We start from the raw sequence: 21349 nt of genomic DNA, 5'->3' as shown, positions 1-21349 counted from the left end.
ATACCGGTAGGGTGCGTCGCCATACTACTTTTGTAGTATGTATTTACTACTAATATCGATGTAATTGGAAAGACAGGCCTTCCACAGAGATACCAATAATGAAATTGTCCAAACAAAACTAAACAAGCTTAAGTGGAAGGTAAATAATATTGTCATTGTTTGTTGTCAAAAGGTTTGTGTTCTGTTGATTGTAAATCAGGAAAGGCCAAGTATACTGGTGAGCATGGCGTGATTTCACCCAAGATCACCTGGCTAAGGAAAATATTGTGGAAGAGAGGCAGGTAGATGAAAGAGATTCAGGCTCTGGGCTGGTGACTCGGCTGGTGATCTAAGGTGATCTCATTCAGTCGACTTTGTCCATGCAAACACAGGCAATAAATCCTTTAGAGAATTTAATGGGATGGTGCCTCTTTAAACCGTGATTGGTGTTGGTTTATTATTGTCACTTGTACCGAGGTACAGTGAAAAACTTGTCTTGCCTACCGATTGTACAGGTCACTTCATTACACAGTGCAGTTACATTGGGTCAGTACAGAGTGCATTGATGTAGTACAGGTAAAAACAATCACAGTACAGAGTAAAGTGTCACAGCTACAGGGAAAGTGCAGTGCAATAAGGTGCAAGGTCACAACAAGGTAGATCGTGAGGTCAGAGTCCATCTCATTGTATAAGGGAACTGTTCAATAGTCCTATCACAGTGGGGTAGAAGCTGTCCTAAAGCCTGGTGGTACGTGCCCTCAGGCTCCTGTATCTTCTGCCCGATGGGAGGGGGGAGAAGACAGAATGGCCCGGGTGGGTGGGGTCTTTGATTATGCCAGCTGCTTCATTAGACAACGAGAGGTAAAGACAGAGTCCATGGAGGGGAGGCTGGTGTCCGTGATGCGCCAGGCTGTGTCCACAACTCTCTGCAGTTTCTTGCCGTCCTGGGCAGAACAGTTGCCGTACCAAGCCGTGATGCATCCGGATAGGATGCTTTCTATGGTGCATTGATTGATTTTGTGAGGTTAAAACAAGGGGCAGTATGAACCTAGCCCCCATCCACTTTTGATCTGACTGCTGATTGGCATTGGACAGTGTGGAGCTGCCTCTGGTACAGGCTGCTTCTTCGACACAACCTAGGATGAAATGCAGACAGGGAGAAGAGAAAATGTATCTGAAGGGCGTAACTAAGTAAATGCATCAAGATATTTGTGTGAAGTCGTTGGGATAGATTTTGACGCGCAGCTGAAGTGAGACGGGGCGTTTTTATTGGTCACCCTGTCGTTGACGTCACCTGGTTGCTGCCACCTTATCCGAACCGGGCACTTTCACCATTCTTGGTGACTCCGGGGTGCACTTTCTTCCCAGTTTTCTGCAGAAAATAGAAAAGATTTCTCCTTAAACTGCAAATTTACTCCAATTTCCTTTGCAACTTCATTCTATGCCAAGTAGTTAGAGGTTACTACTGGTGTAATTTAATGTACATGGGTAATGAACAGGTCCTGTTTTTACAGACGTTCTTAAGTCAATTTTGTCTGTAAGTTGGAAAATGCACAAAAATCATTCCCTATGGTACCCATACCTCTACAGTATTGTAATGAAAGGCATCAAAAGCAAATAAGACTGATAAGAAAGAACAACTACTAAAAGGGAAGAAAGGAAACTAGTTCTGCCGTTCATAGGAACGAACATTCGTACGTACGTCGAACTTTTGAATTTAATTATATTATGAAAGCTTGTTCATATGTAAGAGTGTCCATAAGTCAGGCATTCCTAACCCAGGGACAGCCTGTATGTCTGTGTTATTGTAAAAGCATCAAATAGTATAATACAGGAGGAGGTCTGGTGAGGCATAGCTGATAAAACATTCTATTTGGTTGTATTCCTGAGTCTTTCCTCAATCAATCAAGTAATTACATTCTAAGTTATGATTCTAAAAGTAATAATATCATTATAAAATGTATTTCCATATAAGATACATCCTTTGAAATGCTTACTGCAAAATGTCACACTGAGTTAGAAGGAACATGTCTTCTTTGAAATGTAAGTGCACCTCAGTGCTGCAGTGTTGGAGATGCCCCCTTTGGATGGGATGATGATAATGCAAAGGCAGAGAGATTTCTAATAAGCAGGGGATGAAAGGTTACTGGGGTAGGTATGAATGCAGCGTTCAGCCTGCAGTCAGAACATCTGTGATCTTGTTAAATGGAAGAGCAGGTATCAGGGGCCAAATGGTCTTCTGCCCTAAGTTAGTAGGTTTGCTCTCCCATATGCTTCTGAGGCCTGAAGTACTTACAGCAGACATCACAAGGCACTGGAAAAACACTGCCAACAAACAGTCTCTGCAAAGTTCCTCAAATTCACTGGAAGGATACTTAGTGAGAGCACACTTGGAGTATTGCGTGCAGTTCTGGTCACCGTGCCATAGGAAGGATGTGATTAAACAAAACAGGATGTAGTAAAGATTCATAAAGATGTTGCTTGGACAGGAGGGCTTGAGTTGTAAGGAGAGATTAGATAGGACTAATTTCCCTGGAGCGAAGGTAGCCGAGGGGTGACTTTACAGAGGTTGATAAAATCATGAGGGGCATAGATATGGCAGTTAGTTAGAGTCTTTTATAGAATAGGGGAGTCTAAAACTAGATGGCATTGGTTTAAGGTGAGAGGGATGAGATTTAAAGAGGACATGAGGGGCAAGTTTTTCATACAGAGGGTGGTGGGTGTATGGAACGAGCTGCCAGAGGAAGTGGTAGAGGCGGGTACAATTATAACATTTAAAAGACATGTTGACAGGTTCATGGATAGGGAAGGTTTAGAGGGATGCAGGCCAAACCTAAGCAAACATGGGCCTAGCTCAGGAAGGCACCTTGGTCAGCATGGACAAGCTGGGCCGAAGGGCCTGTTGTGTCTCTATGAATCTATGTGTCGATCGATGGTAATTAAACCAATGCCCTCTCCCGGCTCAACATCCCCAGCACTGAGGCCCTAGTTACACTCATTCACCCACATGGGACAGGCCATGTTGTTCTGATGAAAAGTTTTCAACCTCAGTTCCTCCTCCCACAGATGCTGCCTGATCTGCTGTGTTTCCAGCATTTTCTGTTTTCCAGCATCTTTAATTTTTTTTATTTTTAGGCCGTGCTTTGCATGCTTGACACTGGACTCTCTATCTTGAGCTCTGTCGGGGGAAGAGGTCACCAGGTGAGCAGAGGATGAGCTCAGAGTCTCCTGACAGAAATGTCACACCCATCCTCCTGGGAAATTCTGGCCCGTGACCACTTGCAGTGGAGAAGGAAGAGGGGCAATGGTACTGAGAACCTTGTGGTCATGCTTTGGGAGCACACAGCAGCCCTGTGTAAGAACCACCCATCCACACACCGTCTGCCACCAACTGCTCCATCTGCGGAAAAGTCAGCGGTTCACACATTGGCCTCATTCGCCATCTCAGGATCCACAGAACTGGACTGAATGTTAGTCAACTTTGATGCCAAGTGACTGCTTGAAGAAGGGCAAACCATCTGGGTTAGCAGCCTGCAAAACTGCAATTTCTATATAAAATTAGATTTGTTTGTTTACTGAAGAAGCAACTGCTTTCAATGTAACCTCCAAGAAGTGCTTACCAATAAATGCAAGCTCCATGTCCATACTGTACAGGGATATAAACACTAACAGGCTAGTTAATGGGTTGTATCATTTATCAACATAGCCCACAGGGTATAATATCCAGATGCCTCTTTTGCTTTGTGACCCACCAGTTTGCAGCTGTTTTCCCAGTGTGGGCCCCTCACTGTGTGCAATCTTCTACCTATAACAACACGGAATGGGGCCATTTGGCCTATCAGGTCCATGCCAGACCCCAGGGGAGCAATCCCATCAGTCCCATTCCCCCTCTGCACAGTTCCCTGCACCTTCAACTTATTCTCTCTCACATATGCCCAACAACTGTCCTTTTATTCTTATTAATTCCATTGGGTGGTAATTTACACTGGCCAATTAATCTGTGGGAGGTGGGAAGAAACCAGAGCTGGTGGAAACCTACATTGTCAGGAAGAAAATGTACAAATTTCATACGAACTGCACACGATCTAGATCTCTGGAGCTGTGAGGCAGCAGCACTAAATGCTGTACAACCTGATCCCTGGATTACACACCTGTGAGGAATCTCAAAACCTCTCCTGAACTTCTACTTGCTGACTGGACATGTGTGCATCTCTTCCTGTCAGTCCCACCTACCTCTAGGACCTTGTTTCACTTTGTACTGTGGGAAATACAAATCGTTAACAAAAGAGGTGCAAATCTCAAACACAATGGGGAGAACAGATCCTCTTCTTCTCAAAAGTTTGGAAGAACGAGAGGTAGAAGAACTGAAATCTCTCTTTTAATTATGATTGGGGTTAACCCTTAACACTTAATTATAACAATCTCATTGAAGCATATAAAATGCTGGGAGAGCTTGCCCAGACTAGATGCTGAGAAGCCACTCCACTTGCAGGAGAGCGCAGAACCAGTGGCACAGCTAGTAGAGACTGGATGCTGCCTGTATGGAGTTTGCACGTTCTCCCTGCGACCGCAAGTTTCCTTCCACATCCCAAAGACATAAGGGTCGGCAGGTTGACTGGCCACTGTAAATTGCCCCTGGTGTGTAGGTGAGTGGTAGAATCTGGGGGGAGTTGATGAGAATGTGGGGAGAACAAAATGGGATTAATGCAGACTTAGTGTAAGCGGATGGTTGCTGGTCAGCGTAGAGTCGGTGGGCCAAAGGGCTTGTTTCTGTGCTGTGTGACCCAATGACTCTATAACTAGGGATCAGACTCGCAAGATAATGAGATGGCAATTTCTTTCTGAGACAAGCACAAAGTTCTTCACTCAGAGGATTCTGATACTTTGAAATTCACTCATTTGGAGGGCTGTAGGCATTCAGCCACTGAATACGTTCCAAACCGGGAGTGAAAGGCTTTTGAGCTCTGAGGAAATCAGGCGATATGCGAATCAGGATGAGATGGAAAGGTGTGGAGGGTGTTGAACAGAGTAGAACATAGGACAGTACAGCACAGGAACAGGCCCTTCAGCCACAATGTTGTGCTGAACTAATTAAACTGGTAATTAAATGCCTAACTAAACTAGTCCCTTCTGCCTACACAATGTCCATATCCTTTCATTCTCTGCAGGTCCATGTGCCTGTGCAAGAGTGTCTTAAATACCTCTATTGTATCTGCCTCCACCGCCACCCCTGGCAGCACATTCCAGGCACCCACCACTCTCTGCGTAAAGAAAACTTTCCCCGCACATCTCATTTGAACTTACCCCCTCTCACCTTAAATGCATGCCTTCTAGTATTAGACATTTCGACACTGGGAAAAAGATACCGGCTGTTCACTCTATCTGTGCCTCTCATAATCTTATAAACTCCTATCACGTCTCCCCTCACCCTCTGCCGCTCCAGAGAAAGCAACCCAAGTTTGTCCAACCTCTCCTTATAGCACATGCCCTCTAATCCAGGCAACATCCTGGTAAACCTCTTCTGCACCCTCTCCAAAGCCTCCACATCCTTCCTGTAATGGAGCGACCAGAATTTAATTCAATACTCCAGATGTGGCTTATCAAGAGTTTTATAAAGTAATGTATAAAATCAGCCACAATATCACTGAACGATGGAGCAGGCTTATGCTGTTTAATATTATGTTCCTCTCCTGAACCTGCCGTGTGCAGCTCTGCACAATGTACTGAAGAATCAGAGGCCATTCAGCCCGTCTCCATGAGCCTCCACCTACCATGCTTCACCCAGCACATCAGCTTAGACTTTATTACATATTTCATGTGCTCATTGAGCTTTCCCTTAGAGTCATCAATACCACTTAATTTAACCACACCATGTGATTCTACGTTCTAACCAAACCTACATCTTACCTGCTCAGTCTTCATGCCACGTGGATAACGGGCAATATCATTTTGCACCCTCTTCACTGTCTCCCATTCCTCGTTCAGCCTGCTCTGCTTGTATTCCGACTCACAGTGTGTGATACGGTGAAGAATGGCTTGGTTCTCACGCGTTATCTGCATGAACCTCCTGTGACGCTTCTCTGCGTTAAGACTGGGTGGAAGGCAGCAAGAAAGTTTCAGCTAAGGGACGACATCAAGAAGGGAAGAAGAACTGAACAAGAAGGCAGCAACTTTCAGGATGTCCTGCAACGACTAACCAAGGATTTGTCAGCAGAAGCTCAAACCCATGATGTCCACCAGCTGGAAGAACAAGGCAGCTGGCACAAGGGGAATGCCACCAACCACTCGCAAGTTCCCTCCCAACTACACAACATCCTGAAGTAGAACCGTATCATTACTCCTTCAGTATTACCGAGTCAGAAGTCCAGAATTCCCTGCACACTAGCAAATTGCATAAGAAACCAACCAGTTCCTTTTTAAGGCTAACTGGGAATCTAGATTATCATTTGACACTCACATTAGAGAGTTAATTAAGAAGAACAAGAGAAAAGAAATTCAGACCACCCACCTTGCTTAAGCACCTTCTCAGGACATGGTAGACGTTTGTCATTCATACGTCTACTTATTATGCTATCAGGCATCTTATGTTGCTTTGCGCATAAGCTAATTCGAAAGGCAAACAGGAATCTGTTCATAGAATCATGCAGCATGAGATGCCTGCTCTCCTGGCTTTCTGAAAGAGCTTCCATAGAGTAATACAGCACAGAAACAGGTCCTTCAGCCCATCAAGTTCATGCCGACCATCAAACACCCATAGGACCATAGAACACTACAGCACAGAAAACAGGCCATTCGGCCCTTCTAGTCTGTGCCGAAATGTTATTCCGCTAGTCCCATTTACCTGCACCCAGTCCATAACCCTCCAGACCTCTCCCGTCCATGTATCTATCCAATTTATTCTTAAAACTTAAGAGTGAGCTCGCATTTACCACATCAGGTGGCAGCCCATTCCACACTCCCACCACTATCTGAGTGAAGAAGTTCCCCCTAATGTTCCCCCTAAACCTTTCCCCTTTCACCCTAAAGCCATGTCCTCTCATACTTATCTCTCCTAATCTAGGTGGAAAGAGCCTACTCGCATTTACTCTGTCTATACCCCTCATAATTTTGTAAACCTCTAGCAAATCTCCCCTCATTCTTCTACGCTCCAAGGAATAAAGTCCTAACCTGTTCAACCCTTCCCTGTAACTCAACTCCTGAAGACCCAGCAACATTCTAGTAAATCTGCTCTGCACTCTTTCAACCTTACTGATATACGTCCTATAGTTAGGTGACCGGAACTGCCCATTTACACCAATCCCATTCAAACCTATTTTATTCTCCCCACATTCCCATCAGCTCTCCCCCAGATTCTACCTCTCATCTATACACAAGGGGCAATTTACCTACCAACCTGTAAAACCTTGGGATGTGGTAGGAAACTGGAGCACCCGGAGGAAACCCATGCGGTCACAGGGTTAATGTGTAAACCCCACACTGATAGCACCCGAGGTCAGGATTGAACCTGGGTCACTGGAGCTGTGAGGCTGTGCCACTGTGCAGCTCAATTTGGCCCATCCCCCTTCTCCTTCCTCAGAATCCCATAAGATTTTTAGACAGTGATTTTAATTTCCTTTTGAAAATTCTTTCTGAACCTTCCACCACCTTTACAAGTATTAGTGAGCTTTAATGAGATGAAGACATACATTTTACACATAATCGATTTATATGAAAACTTTCTATCTTGAATTTATCTAAGGTATTTTAGATGTTTCCCAACCAACATCACCGATACAAATTAACTGGTGGATATCACATTGTTGTTTGTGGGATCGAGTTGTGGGCAAATTCATACATTACAAATGAAATTACACTAATTAAATGAGAGGCATTTTGAGGTGAATCAAAGGCTGTCTATAAATAGAAGCCTGTTTTTATTATGGTGTGTAATAAATTGGACATAAGGGACAAGGCATAGAGTCATGGGGTCATACAGCACAGAAACATGCCCTTCAGTCCACCTTGTCCACGCTGACCACCAAGTATCTGTCTATGCTAGTCCCATTTACCTGCACTTGGTCCGTAGCCTTCTGTACCTGAGCGAATCCAGTGCTCATCTAGATACTTCTTAGATGTTGTGAGAGTCCCTGCCTCCAGATTCCAACTGTCCTCTGCATAAAACAATTCTTCCTTATATCCCCTAAATCTCTTACTCCTTACCTTAAACCCATGCCCTCTGGTTATTGGTACCTTTTGGGGAAACTATATACTATTGCCTATCCTATCTATGCTCCTCATAATTTTGTACACCTCTCAACTCCGAGCATGTTCTCATTAGAGAACCCAACTATTAAGCCTCAATGCATATCCCCAACTTCCGCACCTTTTAGATACGTAGTTATTCCAATTCTCCACTGTCCCATTGGATCTCATGATGTCGGCTAATTTGCAGGAAAGGATCTGATTGTCTCTTGTTATAGCAGCCAAGCGTTCCTCCTGTAACTGAACGAAGAACAGCCAGCCGTTAGTTACAACTGATGCGTTTCATCACAGAGTCACAGAATGGTTACAGCACAGAGGGAGGTTATTCAGCCCATTGAGTCCATACTAGCACTGTGAGAAAAGTCCAGCCAGTCCCACTCCCCATACTCCTGATTTTTTTCCCTTTCAGATACCCTTTTGAATGCCACAATTGAACCTGCTTCACTACTTCCCTTGCTGTAGCAGAGACAGATTTCAAAGTCCAACTATTATCTATATAAAAGGAGTTTTCCTTATTGTCACTTTTGGTTCTTTTTCCAATCACCTTCATTCTGTGTCCCTTGGCTCTTGACCCGTCTTCCAATGGGAACAGTTTCTCGTAAGGTCAGAGAGAGATACAGCACAGAAACAGACCCTTCAGTCCATTATCCATGCTAACCATTAACCACCCATTTACACTAGTCCTACACTAATCCCATTTTATTTTCCTCACATTCTCATCAACTCCTTCCAGGTTCTACCAATCACCTACACACTAGGAGCAAGTTACATCAGACACTTAACCTCCCAACCTGCACGTTGTTGGGATGTGGGAGGAAACAGTGCCAGTGGAGGGAAGCCTACACAGTGACAGTAGAACATGCAAACTCCACATAGAACATTACAGCACAGTACAGGCCCTTTGGCCCATAACGTTGTGCCGACATTTTATCCTGCTCTAAGATCTATCTAACCCTTCCCTCCCACATAGCCCTCCATTTTTCTATCACTCATGTGTCTATCTAAGAGTTTCTTAAATGTCCCTAATGTATCTGCCCCCACAACCTCTGCAGGCAGTGCGTTCCATGCATCCACCACTCTCTGGGTAAAATCTTACCTCTGACATCTCCCTTATACCCTCCTCCAATCACCTTAAAATTATGCCCCCTCGTGTTAGCCACTGTCATCCTGGGAATCCTGTCATCCTGGGAAAAAGTCTTTGACTGTCCACTCGATCTATGCCTCTTATCATCTTGTACATCTTGTACACCTCTATCAAGTCTCCTCTCATCCTCCTTCTCACTCAACCTATCCTCATAAGACATGCTCTCCAATCCAGGCAGCATCCTGGTAAATCTCCTCTGAACCCTCTCTAAAGCTTCCACATCCTTCCTAATAATGAGGCGACCAGAACTGAACACAATACTCCAAGTGCGGCTCTTGAACTCAATACCCTGACTAGTGAAGGCTAACACACCATACATCTTCTTAACAACCCTATCGACCTGTGCGGCAACCTTGAGGGATCTATGGACGTGGACCCCAAGATCCCCCTGTTCCTCCACACTGCTAAGTCCTGCCATTAACCTTGTATTCTGCCTTCAAATTGGATCTCCCAAAGTGTATCACTTCACACTTTTCCGGGTTGAACTCCCATCTGCCACTTTTCAGCCCAGCTCTGCATCCTATCAATATCCTGTTGTAACCTACAGCAACCTGCTACACTATCCACTACTTCACCTTGCTCTACCTTCACTTTCACATAGACAGAGGTTGGGATTGAACCCAGGTTTCCGATGCTGTGAGGCAATGGGTCTACCAACAGCACCACTGTGCCACCCACGTCTCTATCTATTCTGTCTGTAGCCTTCATGGTTTTAAATACCTCTCTCAGACCTCCTTGTAACCTCCTCAATTAAAAAAAAAGAACAGCATCAGATTCTTCAGTCTATCCACAGGACTAAAGTCCTTCATCCCTGAAATAATTTTGGTAAACCTCATTTGCATTTCGTCTAAAGGGTTAATATCTTTCCTAGAGAGTAGTGTGCAGAAGCCGACGCAGTCCTCCAATAGTGCTCAGACCAGTGTTTCATAATGGTTCACCGTGACTTCCTTGTTCTTGTGTTCTGCACCTCAAACTATAAAGCCCAGAATTCTATGCACTTTTTTATCCACTATCTACCAATTTCAACAAACTCTGCAGACATACTCCCAGATCTCTCTGTCCATGTAGACACAAGAGATTCTGCAGATGCTGGAATCTGAAGCAACACACACAAAATGCTGGAGGAACCTGATGAAGGGTCTAGACCCGAAACATTGACTGTTTATTTCCCTCCACAGATCCTGCCTGACCTGCTGAGTCCCTCCAGCATTTTGTGTGTGTTGCTCTCTGTCCATGTACCCCTTTGAGAAATCTACCCTCTTATTGCAGACAAGTGTGAGGTGTTGCATTTTGGAAGGACAAATCAAAGTGGGACATTCACAGTAAACAGTAGGGCACTGAGGAGTGCGGAGGAACGATGGGATCTGGGAGTTTAGATACATAATTCCCTGAAAGCGGCGTCACAGGTAGACAGACTTGTAAAGAAGGCTTTTGGCATCCTGGCATTCATAAATCAAAGTATTGAGTACAGGAGTTGGGATGTTATGGTGAGGTTGTATAAGTCAGTGGTGAGGCCAAATTTAGAGTACTATGTGCAGTTCCGGTCACCTAACTATAGGAAGGATACCAGTAAGATTGAAAGAGTGCAGGGAAGATTTACTAGAATGTTGTCGGGTCCTCAGGAGTTGAGTTACAGGGAAAGATTGAACAGGTTAGGACTTCATTCCATAGAACCATAGAACCATACAGCACAAAATAGGCCCTTCGGCCCACCGTGTCGTGCCGTCCATCAGACCACCCTCACACTACCTAACCCCTTCCTCCCGCATATCCCTCTATCTCACGTTCCTCCATATGCCTATCCAACAAGCTCTTGAACCTGTTCAATGTATCTGCCTCCATCACCACCCCAGGCAGTGCATTCCATGCACCAACCACTCTCTGGGTGAAAAACCTCCCTCTGACATCTCCCCTGAACCTCCCACCCATAACCTTAAAGCCATGACCTCTCGTCTTGAGCATTGGTGCCCTGGGAAGGAGGCGCTGACTGTCTACTCTATCTATTCCTCTCAATATTTTATATACCTCTATCATGTCTCCTCTCATCCTCCTCCTTTCCAGTGAATAAAGCCCTAGCACCTTAAGCCTCTCCTCATATTCCTTGGAGCGTAGAAGAATGAGGGGAGATTTGCTAGAGGTTTACAAAATTATGAGGGGTATAGACAGAGTAAATGAGAATAGGCTCTTTCCACCTAGATTGGGAGAGATAAGTATGAGAGGACATGGCTTTAGGGTGAAAGGGGAAAGCTTTAGGGGGAACATTAGGGGGAACTTCTTCACTCAGAGAGTGGTGGGAGTATGGAACAAGCTGCCATCTGACGTGGTAAATGCGGGCTCAATCTTAAGTTTTAAGAATGAATTGGATAGATACATGGATGGGAGAGGTCTGGAGGGTTATGGACTGGGTGCAGGTCAATGGGACTAGCAGAATAAAGTTTTGGCACAGACTAGAAGGGCCTAATGGCCTGTTTTCTGTGCTGTGGGGTTCTATGGCTCTATGGTTCTATTCTTCCTACCAAAATGAAATGCTTTATATTTCTCAGAATTAAAATTCATCTGCCACCTATCTGCCCACCCCATCTATATTACCTGTATTAGTCTAATACTATCTTCCGCACAGTTCACAACACGTCCAAAGTTTGTGTTATTTGTAGAAATGGAAATTGTATCCTAGACACCCAAGTCCAAGTCATTAACATATTTTTAAAAAATCAGTGGTTCTAGTACTGATCCCTGGGAACTCCATGTACACTTCCCAACAATCTCAAAGAAAACTTTTCACTACTTACGCTCTGCTTTCTATTACTGAGCTGATTTTCTATCCATGCTGTTCCGTCCCCTTCTATTCCATGGGCTTCTATCTTGATAAGCCTATTAGGTGGCATTTTATCAAATGTCTTAAGTCTCTATATACCACATCAACCACACTTCCCTCATTGACCATCTCTGTTCTTTCATCAAAAAGCTCTAAGAACGTAGATATGTCGATTTAGTTTAATAAATCCACGCTGGCTTTTACTGATCAATCGCACCCAAGTGATTGTTGTCCGAAATCTCGGGCTAATTGTTATTGAGTCATAGAGTCACAGAGCACAGAAACAGGTCCTTCAGCCCACCATGTACATGCCAACCATCAAGTATCCATTTTCACCAGAAAAATATAATATTGTATTTGTAATCTTTGAGACTTTGCCTTTGTTTAGTTGTTGTTTCTGCCCTTTTCTAGTTTCTTGCTTGCCGACCATTTGCAATTGTGTGAGCTGATAGACGACCAGCTCCCAATTGCCTATGTTCTCTTTGCTATCTCTATATGGTAGTGAAGTTATGAACAGGCAACAACCATGGACGGTGACTATGAGTTTCTGATGAGGCACACTCACTCCATGAAAGTGTGTTTTTGCTGTTGTCCAGACAATGCCCAAATCAAACTTAGTCTGATCCCAGGCTACAGTGAAACAGAACAGTCTAAGTTCCCAACTTGTCCACTCTGTGAGCCATCATGACCTGAAGTTTAACACATATTTGGCCAACAGGGGACTTAACCCAGCTGTGTCGTAACACATTTAACATTGTAAAATATCCCATGATCATCAGAAAGTCATGAAACAAAGCTTATTTCCATAAAAAGATAATCCAGTTGACCAAAAGCTTTGTCAAAGATTCATAAGGATTTAAACAATGAGAGGCAGAAGGATTTGGAAAGGGAATTCCAGAGCTTAATGCATTGGTAGTCGGAGGTTGGGCCCACAATTGTGGAGCAAAGAACATTTCAGACTTGGAGGAGATGTAAATGTTGTTAAAGGTGGAGGAGATGAGAAGGGCTAAACCTGTGAATGGATTTGAAAATGATGATGAGAATTTTAAAATTGAGGTTTTGAAACAGTTCAGAGAGATTGCAATTTTAATTCCTGGTTTGTGCAGAGACAGTTAATCTAAATCATCATGACAACAGAATTCTAAAATAAACCATGATCTGCTTTGATCAGCAAAGAGAAAACTTACTACCAATGTGGAGTATGCTGCACTACCTCCTTAAAGCTGTTTTCCTCCAGAAAACCCAAACGTTGGGGACAGAGCCTTTCAAAAGTTCTACGGTCTGTTGCCTGAAACATTTGAAATTGCACTAAATATAGGGCATGGTAACCAAACGAGCATGTTACTGGACCAGTAACCCAGAGAATATGAGCTCAAATCCCACCAGTGGCATGTTGCAAATTTGAATTAGATTCATAGAGTCATAGAACAGGCCCTTTGGCCACCACATCCACGATGAACATTGCACCTATCTATATTAAGTAAAGTCAAGTTAAATTTATTGTCACGTGCACAAGTACGGTGAGGTACATGTACAATGAAAAACTTGCTTGCAGCAGTATTGCAGCATCATAGGGACATTTACCCACACAACAATCCCATTTACCCACATTTGGTACAAAGCCTTACATGCCTTGGCGACGTGAGTGCTTGTCTAGATGCTTCTTAAAAAAAAAACAGAATAAAATACAACAAAACTCAGCCAAGGGACTACAACGCTGTTGCAAAATTCCAACTGCTTCATGGAATCCTTTTAGGGAATGAAACCTTTGCCCTACTTTGGGTTTAGATATGACTCCAGTCCCATAGCAAGATTATCGACTAGTAACTGCCCTCTCTAGGGGCTGAGCTAACCACTCAGTTATATCAGACTTCAGGTTAAGGACAGACCGAACAGTGATGAACACAACTGGAAAATCCATCTTAATAAAGAAGGCAAGCATTATACCTGTAGTTTCTTTAACTTGACTTGAATATGTGCAGGAGTCCAAGGCCCTTTGGTATCCACAACTGCTGTGACCTTTTCCACCTGTGAAATATTTATAATATGGTGTCAGATGCTTTTTCATTCACAAAAAGATTTGCCAAAAGCACTGGTTCAGGGAAGGTTCTGTGGATGAATTTGTCGACCTGAAGGTTACAACTACATTATTCCAGCATCAGCAAAGTTGATTCTTTACTGTCCCATAAAATCAGAGACCTGTTGCCTCTCTAAACTTATTATTTAAAGAGGTTTAAAGTGCAGGCTTGGCATGAGAGGCAGCGGGATGCGACAGCAATGGAAAAAGCCAATGGATTTCTCCCTTCTATTAGTGAATGTTTGAGCTGTCATGCCTGACGTTACTGCCTGTACTACCAGTATCAGTATAAAGAGTAAAACTCTGATAATTCAGCATCCAATAGCTAGGCATCTGCTCACTCATTAGTCCAGAATGTGAGCCGGGGGTCCAGAGTGAAAGCAGGGTGTACGGACTGTGGGCTGGGACCTGGGTCCGGACATGCAGCCCAAGTCAGGGTTGTGGTCAGACGTGGGTGGGTTTGTGGCTGGAGCTGGGGTCCAGAGTGTTTGTATATTTCCCACTCCCTTTAAACTCATTTGAGTTCACTGGAAACTTTATGATACTACTGTGCAACATGCAAAAAAAGTGAAATGAAAGTGTTTAGGAATTAATAGGAGTAACATCCAATAGTCCAGAAAATCTGAGGGTGCGGGATTATCAAAGTTTTACTGTACTATTTTAGATGAGATTTTCATCATCTATAATAATGTGAATTGGCTACACTCTAATTTATGTCCAGGCCTTGCTCTTGACGTGTTTGCTGTGTTCGTCCCTGACTGAGGATATGTTGCTTCTTTGTGAATTAGAGAAAATACATTGCATGCCTTTGTGTTCTTGTACACTCACATGCACGTAAAAACAGGCATGATAACCTGTTAACAATTATATGCGTCTGTCTACCACAGATGCACCCTGCTTCTTCGGCAGTCATGGTTCAAATCCATTTCCGAGGAGTGGAAGATGCTTATGAACAAGGTTGAAAGCAACTCATGAGTACAGTCTTTTCTCAAACATAGCATGGGCCACTTTCTTACCAATATGCTGCACCAGCCCATTCCTCTGTCTGTGCATGGATTCTTTGAAAGTGGAGTGGCTGTTGCACACTATCTGCTACATAAGTTTGATGGAACACAAGAAAGTAGGAGCAGGAGCAGGAGTAGGTAACCAGGCTCCTCAAACCTGCCCTGCCATTCAATATGATCATGGCTGATCTCCTCCAGGTTTCAACTCCTCTTCCGTGCCAGTTCCCCATGGCACTCAATTCCCCCCAACTTTCAAAAATTTGTCACCTGCACCTTAAATACTTCTAACGATCCAGCCTCCACAACCCTGGGGCAGAGAATTCCAAAGATTCACCAAGCTCTGCAAGAAGAAATGTCTCTGTACCTCTTAAATGACTGGCCCTTGTTTTGTCACTAAGTCCCCTCGTGCAAAATTTTGGTGAAAATATCTCAACATCCATGTTGTTGTGACCCCTCAGGACCTTGTCTGCCTCAGTAAGGTTACCCTGCATTCTTCTAAACTCCAAAGACCACAGATGGCAACTGTTTAATATCTCTTGATAGGACAAGGTCCTAATCCATAACATTGGAGATCAAAGACCCTTGGCTTCACAGACTAAAACACATGTACATTTGCATCCAAAGACACCTCTTTCCATCAGTGTACTTTGCTGCTTTCTTTGTGAGAGAGTATTTCTGTTCAAGAATACAAATGTATCAAGTAAGTGCACGTATTTTCTCTAACTGTAGTTTGCTTACCTTTCCGTTAGGATGAGTCTCCCTGTCTATGTGAGGAGCTACTTGTTTCTCTTTCTCTGTGTATCACCTGAACTCTAGTGACAGCAAACAGTGTGTGTTTAATTTAAGTATCTGTTTTACACAAGAGTTTCACATGGGGCACATTTTCATAAAGATTTTCTATTTGGAGAACATAATATGGACAAAATGCAATTGAACATTAAGCAACAATAACATGCATTTACAAAGCATCTTTAATACAGTAAAACATCCTAAGGTGCTTCTCAGTAGCATTTCAAACAACAATTGAGATTGAAACACATAAGGAGATACTTGGACAGGTGGTGGGTAGTTTTTAAAGTACATCTTAAAAATAGCAAGGCAGGGAGGTTTAGCAGTGTAAATTCATCCCGGTAGCTGAATAGTTCCTGAAATATTCCTGGTTGAATAATCAAAATCAAGGATGCACAAGGGACCAGCGCTAGAGAGATGTTTGGAAATGGGGCAGAGACCTACTGGGGATGAGAGGCATCAATTATGTGAGAAGACTTGGTGATTGTTATCACTAGAGCAGAGTGGGTTAAAAGATTTGACAGCTGTGCTTAAGGTCGTGATTAATTTGGATACAGATATGGAGAAACTATTTCCAGTGGCAGAAGGCTCGGTAACACAGGACAGTGGTATAAGGTACAAGGCAAACAAGGCAAAGCCGACACAAATGAACCATTACCATTACACAGTAGCAGTTGTACAGTAGAACTCCAACAATCTGGCACCCTCAGGACTTTGGTGCTGGAGGACTAGCAGATTTTCTGGACTACTGGAGGTTACTCCCATTAATACCCAAACACACATTTATTTCACTTCTTTTATACAGGTTACACTGTACAGAGATGTCCCACACCACTTGGTTACTTCCCTTCAACCATTCGGTTCTTGAACCAACTGGCAAAACCCTAATTACTACAGCTTAGGAACACTATGATCACTTTGCACTAAAATGGACTTTGTTTTTTTGTTCTAATTGTGTTCTCTCTTGTAAAAATCAAGTCTAATTTATGTTTAATTCATGTTTTTCTTGTGAATGCTGCTTATATGATGCTATGTGCCTGTGATGCTGCTGCAAGTAAGTTTTTCATTGCACCTCCGCACACATGGACTGGTGCAAATGACAACAAATTCGACTTTGCCTTTACAGGGGTTTACAGAAGACCTGACTTACAGAAATCCAACTTGGTAAATTGGTTTATCATTGTCACATGTACCGAGGTACAATGAAAAAATTTATGCAAGTTATTTTTAAAATAACTTTTCAAGATAGTAATAAAATGTTTTGTGGTATTCATTAACAACTAGGTACACTATATATTCCATTAGTTTAATTCTGGGTGAATACTTGACAAAGTGAAAGAATTATAACAAGTGCATGTAGAGCGTAATGATGTGGGTTACTGTAGAAGACAGATCTTTCTTACAGAGAAATCGGCTTACAGACAGTTCTCAGGAACAGAACCCTTGCATAACCTAGGGACCGCCTGTAGTGTAATAAATTTTCTAACTGCAATTCTCCTTGCTTTCTAGATATCTGGCTCACACTCTGAACTAATGAGTGAGCCAGATGCTGAACCATCAGAATTTCTGAACAATTGTATGGCAGGTTATCGTAGCTTTACTGTAATCTGGAAATGTAATGATTGAAAGAAGCTGATTCAATGTCAACACTGCAATGAGAATCCTTGAGAGGAAAAGTATCAGGCTGTGGGGAAAGAGCATTGTATAGGATTAATTGGATTGATCTACTATAGAGCTAGCATGAGAACGAGAGGCCAAATGGTCTCTTCTGTGCTATATCTAGTGACTCAAATGATGTGAGAGTCCACCTCCGGAGGAATTCTGCAGAAATTTAGGTACAAGGGGCAGGATCCTGAGCAGTGAATGCATGGGAAGTCGCGGTGTGTTATAGAGGAGGGGGAGCAAATGATAAAGGTAACACAGGAGGCCAGTTGAATAGAGTCATTAATAAATTAATCAATATCAATAGTATTTTAAAGCACTCAGTAACAAAATAAAACAAAAATTTGAAGGCAAGACTTATTTTTAAGAAGCCTTTGACATCACCTGACCTTTGTCCTATGCTTTTGGTAATTGTCGTTGTCCCATTTCTGCTGCAGGTACTTATTGCAGGTTGGCACAATGGGTTGATAAGCTCGGTGCATTTCACTGTCCAGAGATGCGAAAACGATCCTGGAGTGCTGGATTACCAAACGCTTCAGAACAGATGTGCTGGCCAGTGAAGCAGAGCATGTCAGCACACTGCACTGGTCCTTCTGGGTCCTAGTGCCTCACTCTCCCTACTTCAGAAGGGGAGTGCATAATAAATTCAGGCACTGGCGGTTTGTGCCAGAGCAGCATTGAGGGCAGAGCTGTGTTCCCCTTTTGATCCATTGGCAACAAGGCAATGCCCGTAGATTTCCACAAAGCATATAGACAGAAGTGCCTGTTCCTCCCTTGCCACCTCAACCTGCCCATACAAAGTGGAATATTCTCTTGCTCCTGTCAAATTTCAGATCCAAGAGCTATCCTAAATTCCAAGGTCTATCCCATCTGTTGACCCTTTGCCAGAAGGGAATGGAATTTCTGGGTTTGGGGTTTGTACTGTGATCCACTTGAGGAGAAAAATCTAAATAAGACTCTGCCCAGTACAAGGTGAGTGCTACATTGTCAGAGAGATTAAACCGAAGCTATTGGGTGTATGTAGAGATCCCATGATAGCCTTCTATGGAAGGATGCTGGGTATTGGCACTTCCCATGTTCCTCTTGCTTAAAAAAAGAGGCCATTCAGCCCATCAAGTCTATGCCAGCTCTCAGAGCAAACCCATCACTCCCATTCCTCCACTTATTCCCAGGTACCCATTTCTCTCACACTCTATCCTGATTCTCCTGCCACCTACCTGCACAGGTTAATTTACAGTGACCAATTAACCAATCAGCCAGCAGGTCTTGGGATGTGGGAGAAAAAAGGAGCATCCGGAGGAAACCCATGTGGTCAGGGGAACGTGCAAACTCCACACAGACAGCACCAGAGGTCAGGATTGAACCCTGGTCACAGCTCCACTGGTTGTGCCGCACAGTGACACAGACCCTGTCCAGACCACTGTGTTCTGCTTTGATGCTGCACCTCAATAAATTCTTAGAGGAAGTGCATTGCAGATTTGCCAGAGTTTAATAGTGAGGTCAAGCTGACATTTACTTGAGGTTCAGAGGCTGTGGGATAATCTAATTGAGTTATTGAAAGTGGGTGATTCCGTAGAATACTGAATCTGCGGGAATACACGGGATAATTAGAGTAGGCTCATTCGGGAGACAGAACAGGAAGGAATATTTTCCACAGTGTAGCGGAAATCTGAAACTTGCTTCTTCAGAAAGCTGTGGATGTTGGGTGTTTGTCAAAATTTAGATCAATAGCTAGGTAAGGGTGTTGAAAGATATGAAACAAAATGTTGCCATAAACCTTGTTTGTGTCGTTGAACTCTTGAATCACATACTTGACCTTGTTCCAGTTCAGGGACTGTGTCGGGTTTTGGAGGTCTTGATAAATAATGAATAAAGAAATAGGCCTAAGGGAAAGGAATAACAAAACATTGATGTCACACTCGCTGTGAGATGGCCCGCGGTTAGTCATTAACTGAAATGTATGACCACCACGGAGAAGTCAGTTGTCTTTTAATTAATGACCAGGGAAACTGGAGAGAAGGAAGTTCATTGGTTATAGAATAGCAAGATGGCACAGAACATGCGAAGGGACAGATCCAGTTCTGATTTAACATCATTGACCTGAAATGTTTACTGTTTTTCTCTCTCCACGGATGCTGCCTGACCTGTTGAGTGTTTCCAGCGCTTCCTCCAGCCATGGTACTTTGCTTTGCAATATGTTTGCTATTGTATGTGTGGCACTTCAGTCGGGAAGGACATTGGATGAAATCTTCACTTTCTATTCACCAGCACTCCCTTCCAATTGCTTTAAATGTTACACGGCACTTACTACACCAGGAAACCAAGATGTTCCATCTCACAGGTAATTCTGAGAATCCTGTTAGTGCCAGCTCCTCTTCAATTGCTCTCCTCCCCGTCCATGGAAGGTGCTCAGACCAGTTTCCCTAAGGTACCCCAACCACTACCGACCAAGATGAACTCTTGACCTCACAATCTACCTCGTCACGGCCCTTGCACCTTATCGTCTACCTGCACTTCACTTTCTCAGTAACTGTAACAGTAACACTATATTCTGCATTCTATTATTGCTTTTCCCCTCTACAACCTCAATGTACTTATGTTTTGAAATGAACTGTATGGATGGCAATGCAAAACAAAGTTTTTCCCTGTACCTCAGCAGATGTGACAATAATTACCAACTACCTCAACTGTTCGTGTCAGCTGTGGACATCAACTGAGTTCATGCCATGAGATTTCCATAGATCCCTGAAAGTGGCAGGACAGATAAGATGGTGAAAAATGCTTGTGGGATGCTTGCTTTCATTGACCAGGGCATAGAACGGAAGAGCTGGGACATCATGTTACAGCTTTATAAAACATTGGTTAGGCCACACCTGGAGTATTCTGTGCAGTTCTAGTTGTCAAATGATAGAAAGGATGTGATTGTTCTGGAGAGCATGCAGTGGAGGTTCACCAGGATGTTGCCTGGATTGCAGCATTATAGTTATATGTTGTGATTGCATAGGGTGGGTTTGTTTTCCCTGGAGTGGAGAAGACTAAGTTATATAAAAGTAGCAGGGGGACAGATGGGATATAGTAAAAATCCTTTTCCCATGGTCCAGGTGGCTAAAACAAGTGGGCATAGGTTTAAGGTGAGAGGTAAGTGCTTTAGAGGGGACCTGAGGGGGAATGTTTTCACACAGAGGGTGGCTGGAGTCTGGAATGCACTGCCTGAAGAGGTGGTGAAGGCAGAGATTCTTAAAACATTTAAGAATCATCTGGACAAAGTACTTGAATTGCCAAGGCATAGAAGCCTTTGAACCTAATGCAGGTTAATGGGGTTAGTGTAGAAAGGTTCGAAGGGCGGCATGGACATGATGGGCTGAAGGGCCTGCTTCTATGCTGTATCACTCTATAACTATGACTCGATGGCATAAGAAAATCCCGCATTGCTGCCGTGCTTCTGCTTTCTGACTCTGATGAATCTTCAATACCAACAACTCTTAGAATAACACTTCAGGCAATAATATCAAACTAAATGTCAAACCACATAAATGACATTGGATAAGGTTAATAAAAAGATTATTCCGAAAGATAGGTTTGAAAGGAGTGTCTTAAAAGGGCTAAGGAGATAATGTTCGAGTTTTAGTGGCTGAAGA

The 21349-nt window shown here is 43.4% G+C and overlaps 1 protein-coding gene across 1 annotated transcript; it reads right to left on the bottom strand.

Moving 5' to 3' along the window:
* Positions 1–437: 437 nt before the first annotated feature.
* Positions 438–18215, bottom strand: si:ch211-284k5.2 (uncharacterized protein CFAP97D2). Its single transcript, XM_052042689.1, has 5 exons — positions 18101–18215; positions 14127–14207; positions 8342–8460; positions 5887–6070; positions 438–1351 (listed from the first exon to the last, which is right to left on the bottom strand). The coding sequence occupies exons 1-5, from the start codon at positions 18191–18193 to the stop codon at positions 1289–1291; spliced, it is 540 nt and encodes a 179-aa protein (XP_051898649.1). The 5' UTR covers positions 18194–18215; the 3' UTR covers positions 438–1288.
* Positions 18216–21349: the final 3134 nt, after the last annotated feature.

The sequence above is a fragment of the Pristis pectinata genome, chromosome 32 (genome assembly GCF_009764475.1).
Source record: "Pristis pectinata isolate sPriPec2 chromosome 32, sPriPec2.1.pri, whole genome shotgun sequence".
Taxonomy (NCBI): domain Eukaryota; kingdom Metazoa; phylum Chordata; class Chondrichthyes; order Rhinopristiformes; family Pristidae; genus Pristis; species Pristis pectinata.
Note: the sequence above shows the minus strand (reverse complement) of the source record. Positions and strands in the feature narration are given on the sequence as shown.

Coding starts and splice junctions, on each gene's coding strand:
- si:ch211-284k5.2 (XM_052042689.1), bottom strand. CDS start 18,193: ATGCACCGAGCTTATCAACCCATTGTGCCAACCTGCAATAAGTACCTG. Junction 14,208..18,100: donor ACCAAAAGCATAGGACAAAG/GTCAGGTGATGT, acceptor AATATTTCACAG/GTGGAAAAGGTCACAGCAGT. Junction 6,071..8,341: donor AATAACTACGTATCTAAAAG/GTGCGGAAGTTG, acceptor CCTTCCACCCAG/TCTTAACGCAGAGAAGCGTC.